Source organism: Penicillium bovifimosum (assembly GCF_028826915.1).
Source record: "Penicillium bovifimosum strain IBT 22155 chromosome Unknown utg000006l_segment0_segment0, whole genome shotgun sequence".
NCBI classification, from domain to species: domain Eukaryota; kingdom Fungi; phylum Ascomycota; class Eurotiomycetes; order Eurotiales; family Aspergillaceae; genus Penicillium; species Penicillium bovifimosum.
In genome coordinates, this window is record NW_026622715.1 from 299,181 (window position 1) to 314,807 (window position 15,627).

At 52.0% G+C, this 15,627-nt stretch overlaps 6 protein-coding genes across 6 annotated transcripts; 1 reads left to right on the forward strand and 5 right to left on the reverse strand.

The window, feature by feature from the left end:
- Positions 1–1,028: 1,028 nt before the first annotated feature.
- N7515_007747 (PDK/BCKDK family protein kinase) lies at positions 1,029–2,768 on the forward strand (the record flags this gene model as incomplete). The annotated part of the gene is made up of 5 exons (XM_056668491.1): positions 1,029–1,140; positions 1,198–1,346; positions 1,425–2,413; positions 2,471–2,514; positions 2,539–2,768. The coding sequence occupies 5 exons, from the start codon at positions 1,029–1,031 to the stop codon at positions 2,766–2,768; spliced, it is 1,524 nt and encodes a 507-aa protein (XP_056518321.1).
- A 488-nt stretch (positions 2,769–3,256) lies between these two features.
- Positions 3,257–4,324, reverse strand: N7515_007748 (uncharacterized protein; the record flags this gene model as incomplete). The annotated part of the gene is made up of 3 exons (XM_056668492.1): positions 3,257–3,664; positions 3,774–3,949; positions 4,135–4,324. The coding sequence occupies 3 exons, from the start codon at positions 4,322–4,324 to the stop codon at positions 3,257–3,259; spliced, it is 774 nt and encodes a 257-aa protein (XP_056518322.1).
- A 911-nt stretch (positions 4,325–5,235) lies between these two features.
- Positions 5,236–7,586, reverse strand: N7515_007749 (SKN1/KRE6 family beta-glucan synthesis-associated protein; the record flags this gene model as incomplete). The annotated part of the gene is made up of 6 exons (XM_056668493.1): positions 5,236–5,296; positions 5,352–5,829; positions 5,888–6,410; positions 6,459–6,560; positions 6,616–6,799; positions 6,853–7,586. The coding sequence occupies 6 exons, from the start codon at positions 7,584–7,586 to the stop codon at positions 5,236–5,238; spliced, it is 2,082 nt and encodes a 693-aa protein (XP_056518323.1).
- Positions 7,587–8,940: 1,354 nt separating this feature from the next.
- On the reverse strand, positions 8,941–9,576 carry N7515_007750 (uncharacterized protein; the record flags this gene model as incomplete). Its single annotated transcript, XM_056668494.1, has 2 exons — positions 8,941–9,218; positions 9,342–9,576. The coding sequence occupies 2 exons, from the start codon at positions 9,574–9,576 to the stop codon at positions 8,941–8,943; spliced, it is 513 nt and encodes a 170-aa protein (XP_056518324.1).
- Positions 9,577–10,253: 677 nt separating this feature from the next.
- On the reverse strand, positions 10,254–12,048 carry rpL3 (60S ribosomal protein uL3; the record flags this gene model as incomplete). The annotated part of the gene is made up of 7 exons (XM_056668495.1): positions 10,254–10,509; positions 10,566–11,239; positions 11,312–11,468; positions 11,533–11,590; positions 11,673–11,704; positions 11,780–11,823; positions 12,022–12,048. The coding sequence occupies 7 exons, from the start codon at positions 12,046–12,048 to the stop codon at positions 10,254–10,256; spliced, it is 1,248 nt and encodes a 415-aa protein (XP_056518325.1).
- A 336-nt stretch (positions 12,049–12,384) lies between these two features.
- On the reverse strand, positions 12,385–15,307 carry cyc8 (putative transcriptional corepressor Cyc8; the record flags this gene model as incomplete). The annotated part of the gene is made up of 5 exons (XM_056668496.1): positions 12,385–14,111; positions 14,176–14,332; positions 14,390–14,710; positions 14,773–15,059; positions 15,115–15,307. 5 exons carry the CDS (start codon positions 15,305–15,307, stop codon positions 12,385–12,387), a joined length of 2,685 nt encoding a protein of 894 aa, XP_056518326.1.
- Between the last annotated feature and the right edge of the window lie 320 nt (positions 15,308–15,627).

Sequence of the window (15,627 nt, forward strand, 5' to 3'; positions counted from 1 at the left end):
TAACTATCTAGTCAGTCTCACGTAGCTACTTGTGTATAACGTAGATAATTGACTGAATATCAAGCAACGGGCGAAATTCGGCATGGTTCGGGTGAGATGTTACCACAGTACCTCGTGTACCTTATTAGGCTAAATCAACTCGCTGTAATTGATATTCTTCTATGGACTGAGTGTTGAATCACGGGGTATCTCCCCATACTGACTAGACTCTAGAGATTCACGGTAGATACCTAAGAACGAACTGTCCTAACTCCCGCTAAACCTCGTAACAGCTTGAGAGGCAGGGCGAACAACAGCAAATGCTCAATTGCTGTATAAGATGCTTCCTGATAACCAGAGAAGGGCTCTGGATTAGTATGAACCGTCCATAGCCCCGTAGTTAACAGTGGGATGAAGTGGTTACTCGTCTTTGAGCTCCACTCGCTTAGATATGAAGGGCTGAGGGCTGCTGAGCAGTTAATTCTCCGTTCTCGGGACGATCATAGGGAGACTGCAGGATAGACATGAGGAGAAGACATGATCGACTATGGATTTACGCAGGATGTACATGTCACATCCAATAATGTCAGTATACTACTAGTGACTCAGTGCATGCAGAATGTGGGTATACTTAGCCTCAGGCATCATATATCAGGTGAATCATCGAAGTGTTGCCTGAGGCCACCGATTATGTCATAGACCCCGGATGAACGGATTTGGTTTGGCCTTAGCTTTAGGACTTGTGCCAATTGCCCCAGCTTTATCTGCTTCTTGTCAATCAAATATCCTCCGTACAAATCACAAGCCACAGCTACATACTCCATTCTTCAGCAAAAACCTCGGACGCGTGTGATCGTGTGATCTTCCTCCGATCCCCGGAGCACAAGCGGAGAACCCGGGGAGACCGCCAACCTCGGCATTTGAAAACGTTCCGGAGACAGACATTACTCACACTACACCCACTTCTTCCTCACCACTGCTCTCCCCAGAGATAGGCAGCGCTTACCAGAAATCAATCTATTACAGGCCATCAGGCCTATATTCCCACTATGTGGAAGCCTTCAGAGCGCCTGATGGAAACCATCAGGCACTATGCCAGCTTCCCCGCAACCGGTGTCTCGCTGCGGCAGATGGTCCAATTCGGTGACCGTCCCTCAACAGGTATGAGCTAGTGAACTAGTCTGATACTGTCGGAGCTAAGATCTAACTCGTATATAGGCACTTTATTCCGCGCTTCCCAATTTCTCTCTGAGGAGCTCCCGATCCGGCTCGCCCATCGCGTGCAGGATCTGGGGGAGCTGCCAGATGGACTAAGCGAGATGCCATCGATCAAAAAAGTCCAGGACTGGTATGCGCAGTCTTTTGAGGTATGTCGATCCTCCAATAGAATTCTGCCCCCCCCCCCCCCCCCCCCCCCCCGCAATACCACTGACCCGAACACCCAGGAAATCATTGCTCTTCCTCGCCCAACCCTGACTCAAGAAGTGAAAACCCGCCTACTGCGACCAGGCCGGATGAGCGGCGGATTCTCGAAAATCCTCTCTGAAACGACTCAAAACCCCAGCGTGCGCGAGGGCCAGTACCGGTCATCCGTGACCGCAGGCAATGGAAATGGTGTTGGCAAACAGCCCGCCGCGGGTCGACGATATTTCTTCCCCGCGGATGACCGCGGAGATTGGCCTCCGGAGCTCAACGACTACAACCAACGATTCGCTAAGACCCTCCAGCAGATCAAGCGGCGCCACGACGGGGTCGTCACCACCGTGGCGCAAGGTATTCTCGAATGGAAACGCGTGCGGCAGCGCATGCAGATCGACTCTACGATTCAGTCCTTCCTCGACCGGTTCTACATGTCCAGAATCGGTATCCGAATGCTCATCGGCCAACACATCGCACTCACGGAACAAACGCACGTCAAACACCCCAACTATGTCGGAATCATCTGTACCAAGACCAACGTCCGGGACATTGCACTCGAGGCTATCGAGAATGCCCGCTTCGTCTGCGAGGATTACTATGGTCTCTTCGAAGCGCCCAAGGTGCAGCTGGTCTGCAAGGAGGACTTGAACTTCATGTATGTCCCGGGACACCTATCGCACATGCTCTTCGAGACTCTCAAGAACTCGCTGCGCGCGGTCGTCGAACAACATGGCGCCGACAAAGACGAATTCCCCGTGACCAAGGTCATCGTCGCCGAAGGCAAGGAAGACATCACGATCAAGGTCTCAGACGAAGGTGGTGGTATCCCCCGGTCGTCCATTCCTCTCGTGTGGACCTACATGTACACAACCGTGGAGCAAACACCCAATCTGGACCCTGATTTCGACAAGAACGACTTCAAGGCGCCAATGGCTGGCTTCGGATACGGTCTACCCATAAGCCGACTGTACGCACGGTACTTTGGCGGTGATCTAAAACTGATCAGTATGGAGGGGTATGCATTTCCCTTCATTCACGCTCTATCTAGACATGTTTGCTAACTCATTCCCAGCTACGGAACCGACGTCTACCTCCACCTCAACCGCCTCTCTTCAAGTTCAGAGCCCCTGCAATGACTAGCCCCCGTCATGAGAGACGGTCGGGTCCGGATCACCACCTCGCACCGCCTGCAACCATTCTACAATGACCCGGAACACACACCCGCGCCGGCTCGAGGACTGACACTGATGAACGCGCAGGCTCACTACGCCCGCATGCGCAGCCGAGAGGTCTCGGAGCGTAAGCAGGTCGGAGACATGGAGAGTCTGTTCCACTCGGAGCTGCGGAGGACAGGAGAGGAAGAGATGTAAGACGGGCCAGCTTTACGTCTGCTCTTCCGATTGGACTTTCATGTTTTTCCCGCTCATCTTCCGATCGCGATGGGGTTCAACACTATTGCGACGAGTTCGCAGTCCCATAAGCCTGAGGTATCTCGGGTAATATCCTGGAGATTGGGAGGGAGAGAACGAACAAAATCAACTACACCAGAGGGAATACTCTCTGGATCTTCTCGATGATACCCACTTTTTCTCTTCATTTTCGTTCTCTCCCTCTTTTGTCTCTGGATGGTTGGTCTTCAAATTGGTTAGGTCCTTCTGTATAGTACTTTGTTTCATCAACTTTAGCGAAATAAATCTTTGACCATACTGTTTTTTTTGTAAGCAAGTAGCAACGGATGCATACCAAGTCAGTTTGAAAATAAGCGAACTACAAGACAATAAAGAAAGCACCGCCAAAGTGCAAAGGTATTCCGTAGGTATATCAAACGCCAAAACCAAGACCTAAGTTAATGCAATCCTCACAAATCCTCATCCTCATCAACTCCAACCCCAAAAGGCGACCCCGAAACACTCCTCTCACCCCTCCTCTCCAAGCCCACACCCCGTCCAGACGACCGCCGACCAGGCGAAGCAACCCTAGATCCAGACCTCGACCCAGAAGCAGACCCAGACACAGACCCAGATTTCTCAACCGGTAAGCCACGCACTCTCCTCGCCTCCGCAGCCCTCAAATGGCCCGGCTTCCTCCACCCATGTTCCTCAACATCCCCAATATACTCCTTCACCCGTCCGGAAATCAGTGACCCCTCGCCACCCTTCCCATCTGGCGCAATATAAATGCGCGGCGAGTACAGTTCTTCTGCTTTTTCTGGGTAGTCGGGTTCGAGGTACTTTGCCATGAATCGGCGGCGGGTTTGGGGGATTGTCTGTTTTATATTAGTTATCTAGGCTGGATTTGGAATGCGTTTAATAGAATTTTGGGGGGGGGAAGGGGGAGGGTATAGATGCTGGGGGTATATAATGACAGTAACATACCTCCTTGTTAGCGAGTGCATAGGTCATAAGTAACTCGCTACTTTTGAGAACGGACAGGGCGCCAAATTTCTCATCGGAGAAAGTGGCGCGCGCGCGGGCTGCTTCTTCCCATGCGGTTAGCTCGTCTTGTTGGGGGCGGGCGAAGACGCTGTCGTGTGGATTTTGCGCGTGGGGGGCTAGTACTGAAATTTGTTAGTTTTTGTCTGCTGGTGCGGGATGGTGCTGTGGTTATGTTTTGGTGGGAGGTAACGGTTTTCGTGGGTATAGTATAGACGACATTGTTCGATACGTTCTATCATGTTGATGGGGGAGAATGGGATGAGGATGAAACAGGAACGTGAGAGGGAAACACAATACATACTCGGAATCCGGTCCCGAAGGGGAGCCCACCGAGGCACGGGGATGCTTTCGCCCTCGAGACTGTCGCCGTCCGAGGACTCCATTGGGTCCCCGTCGACATTGTCGAGATCGGCGTCAAGTTGCATGCCGCCATCAGACTCGGACTCGGACCTGTCCGAGTCGACAACTACAAAGGTCAGGGGGTTAGACATGGTGGTGGGTGTGTGACTAGAAGATGAAGATGAAGCGGTTGTATGCAGTAGTTGTATGCAGTAGTTGGAACTTGATAGAAAAAGCCAGAAAGAGAAACCGTCTCAGAGATGCATGAGAAAGGCGATTATCGCGGTACCGTCTTTGTCAGGTGATAACAAATAAACGGCCTAGTTAGATACGATTGGTGTATCCGTATCGGATAGCGCGAGGTGCCTCTTCTCTTGTCTTTTTTCACTTCGCGTCAATGGATGCAAAGTAGACGCGCAAGAGACGTAGCTTGCCTCGCGAGTAGGTTCGACTTGACAAATGGCAAAAGAGATCAAAAGTTACTTTGGTCTTTGGCTCTTTCGGACTCGAGAGTCGAGTCAGTCGTCGGTCGAGAACTGGTTTCACTCTCGAAATCAGGAGGTTTCATGTATCCTTGTAGATACTATTCCGGGGTATTCCCCGACTTGGTTTCTATGGGGATGTTAATCATGGACTTGTCACTGGAGATGGAAGTGGGACGGAAATCAAGTATAAATACCTATCAGGAATGAGACAGCACCAGGGATGAGCAAGGTCGAACAAGGGTCATTTCGATCAACCTCAGATCTCCCAGGACATGCATGGACAATGGACAATGTCGTGTCCAGCTCTTGGACATGGTCACGTGGATGTGGGCTATAGTCACGTGGGTGCGTCGGGAAGAAAAAGGCGGTGATGCGTTGCAGAATTTGGCCTTGGTGATGCGATGAGAGGCTTTCTACTCCGTAGTCCGTACACAAAAAGAATGGAATGTTAAAAATTGTTATTGGTCCATATATAGATAACAATCAGAAATGAAGAATGCCCAATCCCCATAACGCCAAAAGACAATGCCGCTAATACGACTGACAGACTATGAAAAGAAGGAATAGCAGATCCAGGGCTAATTAGCCGAACAGTCATGCATGTATGAGTTCTTGGGCCAATGGTACCCAGCATCGTCCCTAAGAAGAGTCGTCAGTAAAACTCCATATACCTCGAGCATATTCATCAACATACCAAAGAGTATAGTTGGCATTATCATATGCCTTGCGATGTTTCTCAATATACTCAGTCGTCTCATAACCCGGCGGGTCACAAGTAACGCTCTCATCATCGGGATCCTGGTAGATACGGACATAGTCGAGGCGAAGGTAGGCAGGCATGTATTCATGGATGCTCTTATTCTGCGGCGCGAAGTTGTCTGCCATACCCATGTTCATGACTATGGCCATGGGCTCCAGCGGGATCATGCGCTGTCCAATATTGCCGTTTGGTCCGATGGCGCGGGCGTCGAGGGTCCAGGTCTTCTCCTTGCCGACGAACCAGGTTACGTCGCCTTTGTCACCGGGGGTGTATTCGGCCGCGTATGTCTGGTATTCGGTTCCGTTGTACCAGCGGTGGTTTAGATTCGTTAAGCCGGAGATTGCTTGTTGGTACACGCCGCCTCGGTAGGAGTTGAGCTCAGTGACACGAGGATCGTAGACCGCAGCGAAGTCTGTGGTAACCCTGGTTAGCTAGTTGTTTACATACTAGACGGGGTGAGAGATACGCACCGTAGTCAGGCATGTACCACAAGTCGAAAGGAGCAGTCTGCAAACTCTGCGACGCACTGCCGACGAATGGACCGCTGTCACCATACAGTGGAGCAGTGCTGCCTTCGATAATATCTATCTCCGGTGCACTGCGTGCATGACCGGGCGATGGGTGGTCGGACCCAGGGCAGGCACACCCAGGCAAGCGCATCCCAGGTAGCCAGTTGATACCATCGGGAGAACTTTGGTTCGGAGTGATCCCCGCATCGCAACCATCGTGGTAGCTGTACGGCCACATACCATCAGTGGTAGCAGCATAACCAGGACGTCCCAGGTTACCCATTGCCCAGAATCCAGGCCAGAAACCTTGGATGTGCCCATCGCCAGGAAGGGACATGCTGGCTTCGAGACGACCTCCCTTGAAGCAGAGCTTGTTCCAGCTCTGTACCATTCCTGACCTGTATTGGAGACCGTGGTTTTCAAAGTGGTCGAATTTGAGCTGCAGGGTGCCTTCTGCCGTGGTCACTGCATCGGGGTCATACCACTATACACTGTAAGCGCTTGAACATTCATTATTGCCAGATGTGCTAACCTCTTTATCCATTGTGACTCCGTACCACAGATCAACAGCTTGGAAGTATGGATCATCTTCATCGTAGAAAGTTCGACCGGGCATGTTGAATTCGTCCGAGAACTACAATGGAAGGTCAGTCATTTTCTTTTTGCTGGCTATATCATAAACGACTTACCACCAACTTCATCTCCTTGCCATTCACACTTTTCTTGGTGAGTGCTTCTTTAGGCGTATCAGGGTCAATCAAGCCCATACGCAGGTTTTGCAACAACGGCCGTTCCCCAACATCCAAACACAACGTATCATCAGGGTGGCATACACTGTGTGTCGTCGGTTTCATGACACCAGCCAACCAAGTTCTGCAACAACCAGTCAGCCATAGAAAACTCCAAACATGCGCACGAATTCTTACATGAGAGGGTAGCCAATGAAGAGCACCAGAATGCCTATTGTCAAAAGCGCCAGACCACCGACATTCAGAATCCCACGTCTATTCCAGATATCGCACTCTCGGTCCTTGTCCGCCGGGTCCGGGTTATGCAAGTAATCATCTTTCTCCACGTCCTCGGGGAACAACAACAACCCATCAGTAGGCATGATATTGAACTTCTCCGAGACAGTCTGTGTGTTGACATCGTTCTCCTCACTACCAGCGTGCGAAGGCGCCCTCGAATCGTGGAATGGGTACAAGGGGTAGGTACTCTCATGACTGAGGGAGCTGATACTTGAGCGAGTGGCTGACCATCGGTCCGGTGACCGGGGCCGATCAGTGTAACTCACGCCTGAGCCCTGTGTGGGACGCAGCCTCGGGGGTAAGAGAAACTCAGAGGACTCGGGGACGACAGAGGCGCCATACGGCGAGATCCCTTGAGCGCTTATGGGCATTGGACCATCGGGGCCCTGTGGTGTTAATGGTCGGGGGAACGTCCGCGACTTGAGAGGTGCATAGCCTTCATTTGTCTCGCCGAAGGGATCCTGTCGTCCCGAGTTCAGTCGGATGTGAGGAGGGACTGCCTTCGTCTCCGAAGTATCAGAGCCGTGTTCCGATATCTGATCGCCAAATGTCAACTCTCTGGTTGAGGAATCCGACACCGTTCTTTGCTCCGTGGTGGCGGAAATGGGTGAATGTTGATTTCTATCGTCCATTGCTGCGGCAAGAGAAGCCCTTAGGCATCAACTGGTGTAATCTGTGGAGATCGATGGCGATGGCGACGGCGACTGATGTTTCGGTTCTTCTTCCTTCTGATCGATCACGCCTCACTTTTCACTATATATCTAGCGGTAATGACTGGAAAGATGTGTTGGTAACCTGCACAGTCGAAGAGTGCGATTGTTCAGCGAAAGAACGGACAGGACTGATCGGGTTGCATCCAATGTGCCTCGGCGACACGGTATAGAGACAAACAGAGTCTAAATGGAGAGAGAAGGCCAAACCAGCAGAAGAAAAGAAGTGCCTAGATTCTCCCAGGAGTCAATGTTGTTTGGGGTCATGAGGAGACCGGAATGACAGGCGCCAAGGGGGCAACCAATGGTATGTCTATACCTCTTTCGCTCTCTCGGAGGTTTGGCTTCATCTGCAAATGAGATTAATAACGTGTTGAACTCAGCTCGGTTTTTGTTGGCCAACTGTTCATTGTGCTAGGTATTCATCTTGATCAAGATAGACTGGTGGTTTGGAAGCTCATCCTGACCGGCCCTGTATAGGGCTCTAGGGTGCGGCATTCCCGTTGCCCCCCAGACGCACGAGGAATGGCCAGGCATGAATGCTGGCGGGAATCCTGAGATCTGCATAGTGTTGAACTTTGAGAGCCATAATTAGCAGAGACAGCTGATTTGTAGCTGTTTCGCATGTACAGAGTATGAAGCCGGGGTGTTTGTTGAAGCCAAGTACGAAACCGCGGGGACCTCAAAGATGAGACAAAAGAGACAAAAGAGACAAAAGAGACAAAAGAGACAAAACAGCCCTACATGGAAACATCTTTACATCCGCAACACCTATCTTATCCAGTCTACGTTATAATACTAAATACACACTTTGTCTAGTATGTCTACTGACAAAATAAACAAGTCATTACTAGTCCCATTTCTTCCAAGATTATCAACTCAATATGTCTTGCACGGCCGTTGACACGCGTCCTGCTAAACCCAACCCTCACGCCCTGAGAATGCGCCAACCCTCACATCTCGGAAGACAGCTGTCAAGACCACTTTTGAATTACAGATTGCAATTAGATGAAGCCCCGGTTATCAATTCCATACCAAGAAGACCAAGGCAATGGCCATCCTAAGTGGAGATCACGGACTTCTTGCACACCTGAAAGGCCCGTCTACCATCCTATTCCAGTACACGCAGGATAGATACATCACTCCATAGGATATCGTATCTTTCAGCAGAATACCTAAACAGCTACACACCGAGTGACACATAAGTATGCAAATCATGTCCCGTACAAACTCCAAGAACCCTCCCTCCTTGAACCACATCCATACAGCCTTACGCTTAAGACTCCACAGCCTTAGCGCGCAAACCCACAAGTCGACTCTCAGGCGCATGCAGCGCCAGAACCCAATACTCAATCTTCGTACTAGTCTGCTCGACGCGGTAGACCTTCAACTCAACAGCAGACTGCTCGGCACCGGAATCCTTCTCAACAGCGGCAGCGCGCACCGCATCCAGGGCGGCGGAGTACTGGTTCTTCGGGTCGAAGGAGTCGGGGGATAGAATGGAGATGGACTGGGATAGGTCTGTGTCTGGGGATATCAGGGAGGAAAGTTGGCCTGCGTAGAAGAAGGGGTGTTTTGGTTAGCGGACAGGTCCCGAGGTACTTTTTAGTGGTATATTTCAGGGCAAGGAGCTCGGGGAATATGAAGGGACCGGGTAAATGGGATGACAGGACATACCGGCACTAGGCCACGCTCCCTTTGCGGCTCCATCCCACTTCAGCGCAACGGGCTCGAAGGGCTCATCTGTGTCGGAAATGTAGTAGGTGTCGACGGATTTCAGAGGTTTCGGCACGGACAGGGAGCTGTGCACGGTCTCGGTTTTGATGGTCCCGCTCCCTTGCTGATTTTTGCTGTCACTTGTGGTTTCGTTGGCTTTGTCCAGGAAGGACATGTAGGCTTCGTCCGAGGCCATGGTGCGGATTGAGGTTGAAAAGGGATGGATATGGGGGGTAGAGCAGATGTGAGCTTGTGGTCTTGTTGTGGTTGCGGGGAAGTGGTGAGTTGGGTGCTGGGTGTTTGCGAAGGTTGTTGGGGTAGTTTGGCTCGATAGATGGCGTAGGTTATTGAAATCTGCTTGGAGATGTTGAATTTGAGGTCTTGTTCGTATGGTGTAGGAGGTGGGCAAAGCGTGGCTTCTGGCTGAAGTCAGGGAAAAGTGTCGGATGACGCAATGGATCTTAGAGCGCATTTTCACCACTTTGTCGGGTTATGAATTGGCAGTTTCAGGTTGAATGAAATAGTTTGCGAATTGAATCGAGCTCTAGGTATTCCAGAGATATATGCAGGAACAGTAAATACCTAGGGGAGAGACATGGAATTGGATGGAACGAATCTAGGTCTCGGAAGCCCGTGAAAGACGCCTGGACAAAATATATATCGCAACCTACCTTAAGACTCCGGGCAGTCGAACAGAAATCAGCACCGTTTATTCCGACCAGCACCTCAGACATGATATAAATCGTATGCCGCTGTAGATCTACACAAGTACATATTACACATTATTGTACAGCTACATGCAAATCGTGAAGGATATTCGCTTTTTATTGAATATGAAACGTCGCACTACCGCCAACCATAGGCTTAAACATCTTAAACAGTCTCGACAAGGTCCTTCTTGAGGGTACCCACGAAGGCCTTCTTCTCCTCGAAGGTCTGGAAAGCACCGTGACCGAACTTGGAGGAGGTATCGATCCACTTGAGCTCGACCTTCTCGGTGGCCCTGCGGCTGGTCTGGGGGTACAGAGTCTTGCGCAGAGTCATGACGCGCTTCTTAACACCGGGAACGGAGCCCTTGACCATGACGAAGTCGTTCTTGACCTCACCGTAGTGGACGAAACCACCCATACTGTTTCAAAGTTAGAATTGAGACACACTGTAAAAAAGAATCGGAGAGGAACATACGGGGTGATCTGCTTCTTGGCAATGTCGAACTCGGTGGAGGCGTTACCCTCATCGCTACCCTTTCCAATGCGGAAGACCTTGTGGTTGCAAGAGGTACGGTGGTGGTAACCGTCCTGACCGGCACGGGCAACGGTCCACTGGACGTGGTTAGGGTGCCAGGCACCAATACAGGCGACCTTACGCAGACCCTTGTGAGTCTTGCGGGGCAGCTTGGTGGTACCCCAACGGGAGGTGACACCGGAGAAACCGTGACCCTTGGTGACGGCGATGACATCAATCATCTCGTCCTTCTCGAAGATAGAGTCGATCTCAATGGTCTTCTCGAAGAGGTTGCGGGCGAAGTCGACCTTGTCGGCGACGGAGCCACCGTTGACCTGGATCTCCATAAGGTGGGCCTTCTTCTGCTTGATGGGAGTCTGGCGGATCTGGGTGTGGGCGAGCACACGGACGACGGTGCAGTACTTCTGGATGCGCTCGAGCTCGCGGGTGATAGAGGCACCGGAAGACTCGGCGTGAGACTTGGCGTACTTGGTGAAGGCCTTCTTCTTGGACTTGTACCAGTTCTTGTAGAAGCGACGCTTGACCTCGTCGCTCAGGTGCTCAGCCCAGACGGTGGTGAGAGAGCGGAGACCACGGGGAGTCTCGATGTAACCAACGACACCGACGGCAACGAGCTGGGAAGGAGATTATTGTTAGTTTTGTTGTTCTTCGGTGTGTTTTTTTCGCACACAACAGGAAAGACCTACAGGAGGGGTCTCGATGACGGTAACGGCCTCGACAATCTCCTTCTTGTGCATCTTGGCACCGGGACGGTCAAGATCACGGACAACGGTGGTCATACCAGCCTTGTAGCCCATGGAGGCAGTAAGGTGGACGGGCTTCTTGGGGTCATCCTTGGGGAAGCTGTCGCAAGTCTCAGCACAAAATTTCCACAGATCAATCCAAACTCGATTTCGATAGTACTGACCTCTTGACCTTTCCACGGTGACGGGCAGCGCGCTTGCGCGGGAGGTAGGCAAGGGAGCCTGGAATTGAAATCAGTATATTGCACACACACAGGAGGTCGAATTTCGAAATTTCGATATCGAGACAAAAAGGTTCACGAACCGTGACGAGGCGCTTCGTACTTCCGGTGACTCCTGAAAAGCGAAACTAGGTCAGCAATTGTATTCCATAGAGATTTTATATTGGATGCTTCATGGAGGCCAACTCACATCTTGACCCTGTTGTCGTTAGTCGGCGTGGTGGGAGTGACGATCTGGAAATGTCGAAGTTGATTTTGCAGGCTTGGTGTGTGGGCTAACCTAAGCGAGACTCTTGGCGGGTCTTTGGCCTCAGGCACCCCACAATAACCTAAATTATCTAATCCAGCCCTGGTGAGATCACGTGATGAAAATAACTTTTATGGGTCTGCGTCGCTGCCAAGCCAAACAGCCGGCACTACGCATGTACGAACTAGCTCGAAGCACCTCCACACATCCATGTGGGCTAAAATGAAATTTACCTTGGAGCCAAGATGCAAACACAACTGGATAAAATAAGGACATGTTATGAGCTTACTCTACTAAATTCTAAAGTGCATGAAAAAAAAATTTGCTTTGAAGATGCCTAAGGCACATAAAGATTCACAGTGAAAGGAAACTAAGAAATCATAAATGAAAAAGGTAACGAACACAAAAGACAAGCATCAGCGCATGCGCTTGAAACCAGGCAGTCATTGTCGCTCGCACATTCATACCGTACATCACATACTGGAAGATAGGAAGGACAGAGAGGAGAAAGAGAGTGTGGGGATTGAAGGTCGTCAATTTGAACCAGGTCATAGAAGTCTGGTCTCGATCAAGCAGGACTCCTTAGGCCGTGGATTCGGTCTTGGAAGGTGTACCAGCTCGGGCATTGCTGGCACCATTCGTGGGATTGCCTGCCGTGCTGCCATTTGGGCTCCCCTTGGAAGCAGCTGCCTTTTTCTCTTCTTCAACCTCATCGTCGTAATCTTCATCAACATCCATCTTGCGAGCAGGAGGCTCATGTGCAGGGGGGCCTCCGGGCGGGGTGCTTCTTCCTTAACCGGGGTGTTGGCTGAAGGAGGTCCTGAAGGAGGAGCGTTCGATGCGGGACCAGAGGGCTCAGTCATTGGGGGAAGGCTGGAACCAGTGGAAGCTCGGGGAGGCATGTCTTGGATTGAAGGTAGTGTAGGAGGGTGGTGGGCAGCCTCTGAGGGGTGGTAGTTCTCATTGGCACGACGGACATCCTCGCGACGTGCCTCTGACGAACTTCGTCGTTGCATTTGACGAGGAGAGGGCATGCGTGCGGGTGGACTCGGGCGGCGGGCATTTTGATCATCCAGACGGGCGCGGCTCTCGTCGCTTGCAAGCTTCTTGAGCGGAGTGTCAGCCTCCCATTCGCGGCCGCGCTTCATTGCAGATGCAGGGCGATCTTCGCGATCACGGGCGGCAGCCTCAGCAGCAGTAGCAGCCGAAGGTGGAGCAGGAGCACCAGAGGCAATGGAGTTACCACCTGGGACTTGTGGGGGAAGGGTCGGACCCGGGTGGAACTGTTGGAGAGGGTAACCTGAGCCCGGCGACGAGGGCCGCTCATCGCGAATCGGACGAATCTCAGGAGGAGGGCTGAAGGGCCGGTTCTGGTAGGGCGGCGGGGGAGGAGCACCACCATTAGGCCCAGGAGGTCCCGGGGGCCCAGGGGGGGCGGCGGATAGTCCAGCAGGCAGACCAGTGCGTGGGGCACCAAAGGCATTACCGCCGCTAGGAGCGCGTTCATGACCTTGACCAGGAGCATTTCCGAGCTGGGGCAGGGTGTGTTGGGGAGGGTAAGCATTGGGATCACCCATCTTCGGCGAGCGAGGGGGGCCTCGGGGATCGGGGAAGGCGCGGCCGGGCTCCTGTCGAGGACTCTGGGCGGGAGCACCAGGAATCCGAGCATCTCGTTGGTCCATACCGTTGGCTGCTGGAGCTTGGCCCTGAGATTGAAGCTCGTTGATACCACGGTTCCAGTCAGGAATCTGCCTAGGAGGAGCAGGGGCTTGTGGAGGCCCAATGGCGGCAGGGGCACCCCACTGAGGAGCGGGAGGTGCGCCAACGCCTGGTGCCTGATAAGCCTGGGGGTGAACATCCTGCGGCTGAGGAGCAGGAGCGGTGGGCTGCTGTTGTCCAGCAGTGCCAGAGGATAGTTGGCTCTGAAGCAGCTGCAGACGAGCCTTGATATGAACATTGCTGGGGTCAAGATCTGCGGCGCGTCCGTAGGCATCTAGGGCATCGGCAATCTGGTTGTTACAGGATTCGTACAGGGTGCCCAGGTCGTACCAAACCTCGGAAATGTACGGGTTGAGACGGATTGCGCGAGAGTAGGCATCAAGGGCATCGCGGTACTGGTTGATCTGGTAGTAGAGAACACCGATGGAGCACCAGAAAGTAGGGTTGCGACCATCGCGGTACACTGCCTGCTGGTAGGCTTCATACGCCTTAGGGTATTTCGCCATGGACATGTAGCAACGACCGAGGAGGTACCAGCTTTGAGCGTCATTGTTATCTGAAGAAATAATGGGTTAGTTTCAATGAAAAAAATTCAATTTCTGGCATGAGTTGTTACTTACCAGCGCTGACAGACTTCTCCAGGAACTGGATGGCTTTCTCCTGGCTTTGGAAGGCATTGCTCTGCTGGTGGTAGAGCCAACCAAGTTGCTGGAGAACCTTGGCGTGGTTCGGATCCCGCTCAAGGACACGCTGATAGGCGGATTGAGCTGACTCAAACTGAGGCTATTGTGAGTACAAAGTAAAGGCGAAGCGCGAGGAGCACACATCACTTACGTCTTTCTGTTGCTCGTGAACGTGGCCAATCTGGAACCAGATATCTTCTTCGGTCAGAGGACGTGGAGGATCGCTAACAATGTATTTGAAACACTGCAGGCAATTAGTACAGCTCAATGCCTGGTCCAAGTGGTCACATACCTCTAAACTCTGGTTGAACTTTTGCTGTTGCTTATATATGATTCCCAGACGGAAGTAGATCTCATTGGCCTTCTCAAAATCAGGCGCCATGCGCATAACTTGCGAGAAGGCCTCTTCCGCATGATCCAGAGAACCATAACGATCATACAGTATACCGATGCCATACCACAGCTTGGGTTCCTAGATGAAAAACCAGTGTCAGCAATTGGTCTACAGTTGGTGTTGAGCAAAGTTCCGCTTACCTTAGGGTCGCGCAGGTGATAGAGAGCTTGCTGGTAAGATGTGTATGCATCTTGCAGGTTATCCATCATAAGGTGGCAGTGGCCCAAGCTTCCCCAGGTCTCTCCATTGCTCGGATCTAGCTTCAAGATGTTTTGCAGGCACTCAATCGCTTTGGGAAACTGCTCCTTGGTCCGTAGGATGCATGAAATGGCGTTCATGGCTGGGACAGACCACTGGTTGTGACGCAGGGCTTGCTCATAGGCATTCATCGCACCGTCCAGATCGCCCATCAATTCAGTCAAGGTTCCTACAAGCAGAACTGTCAGCATTCGCTAGCTTATTACAACAATCCGAATACATACCTATTTGAAGCCAGACTTGCTCATTGAGTTGTGCGATCTTTTGCGCGGTGGTAGGCGCTGGAACCCCCTTCTGACCTTGTACAGGAATTGCCGGCATATGGCCATTGGCCTGCGCCTGCGCATGCGCTGCCAGATGCGCTGCCGCATGATGTGGAGCGACACCCGCAGTAGGTGAAGGTTGAGTGTGAGACATTCTTCACGGATGTCGTGGTTGTGGGTCGGGCTGGAGTGTGTCGCGACCGAACTCTCGGAAGGGCTTGCGACACGGCGGTGCAATCAAATGTTGCACCACTACGAAAAGCCAATGGAGTTCACTCTGAGATGGTGAGCTAGAGCAGTCCAATCCGGAGGCGCAATTTTCGGTCGACTTGAGGCGACAGGAAAAACGGAATGATCGCGAGATAGATGGAAGTCCTTCAGGCAGCACTATCCAGTAGTGAAGCTAGCTGGTCGACTTTCTAAGCTCAACAAGACTTTGGCGCTTTCCGGAGGTAATGAGTGGCGCGAGATGGG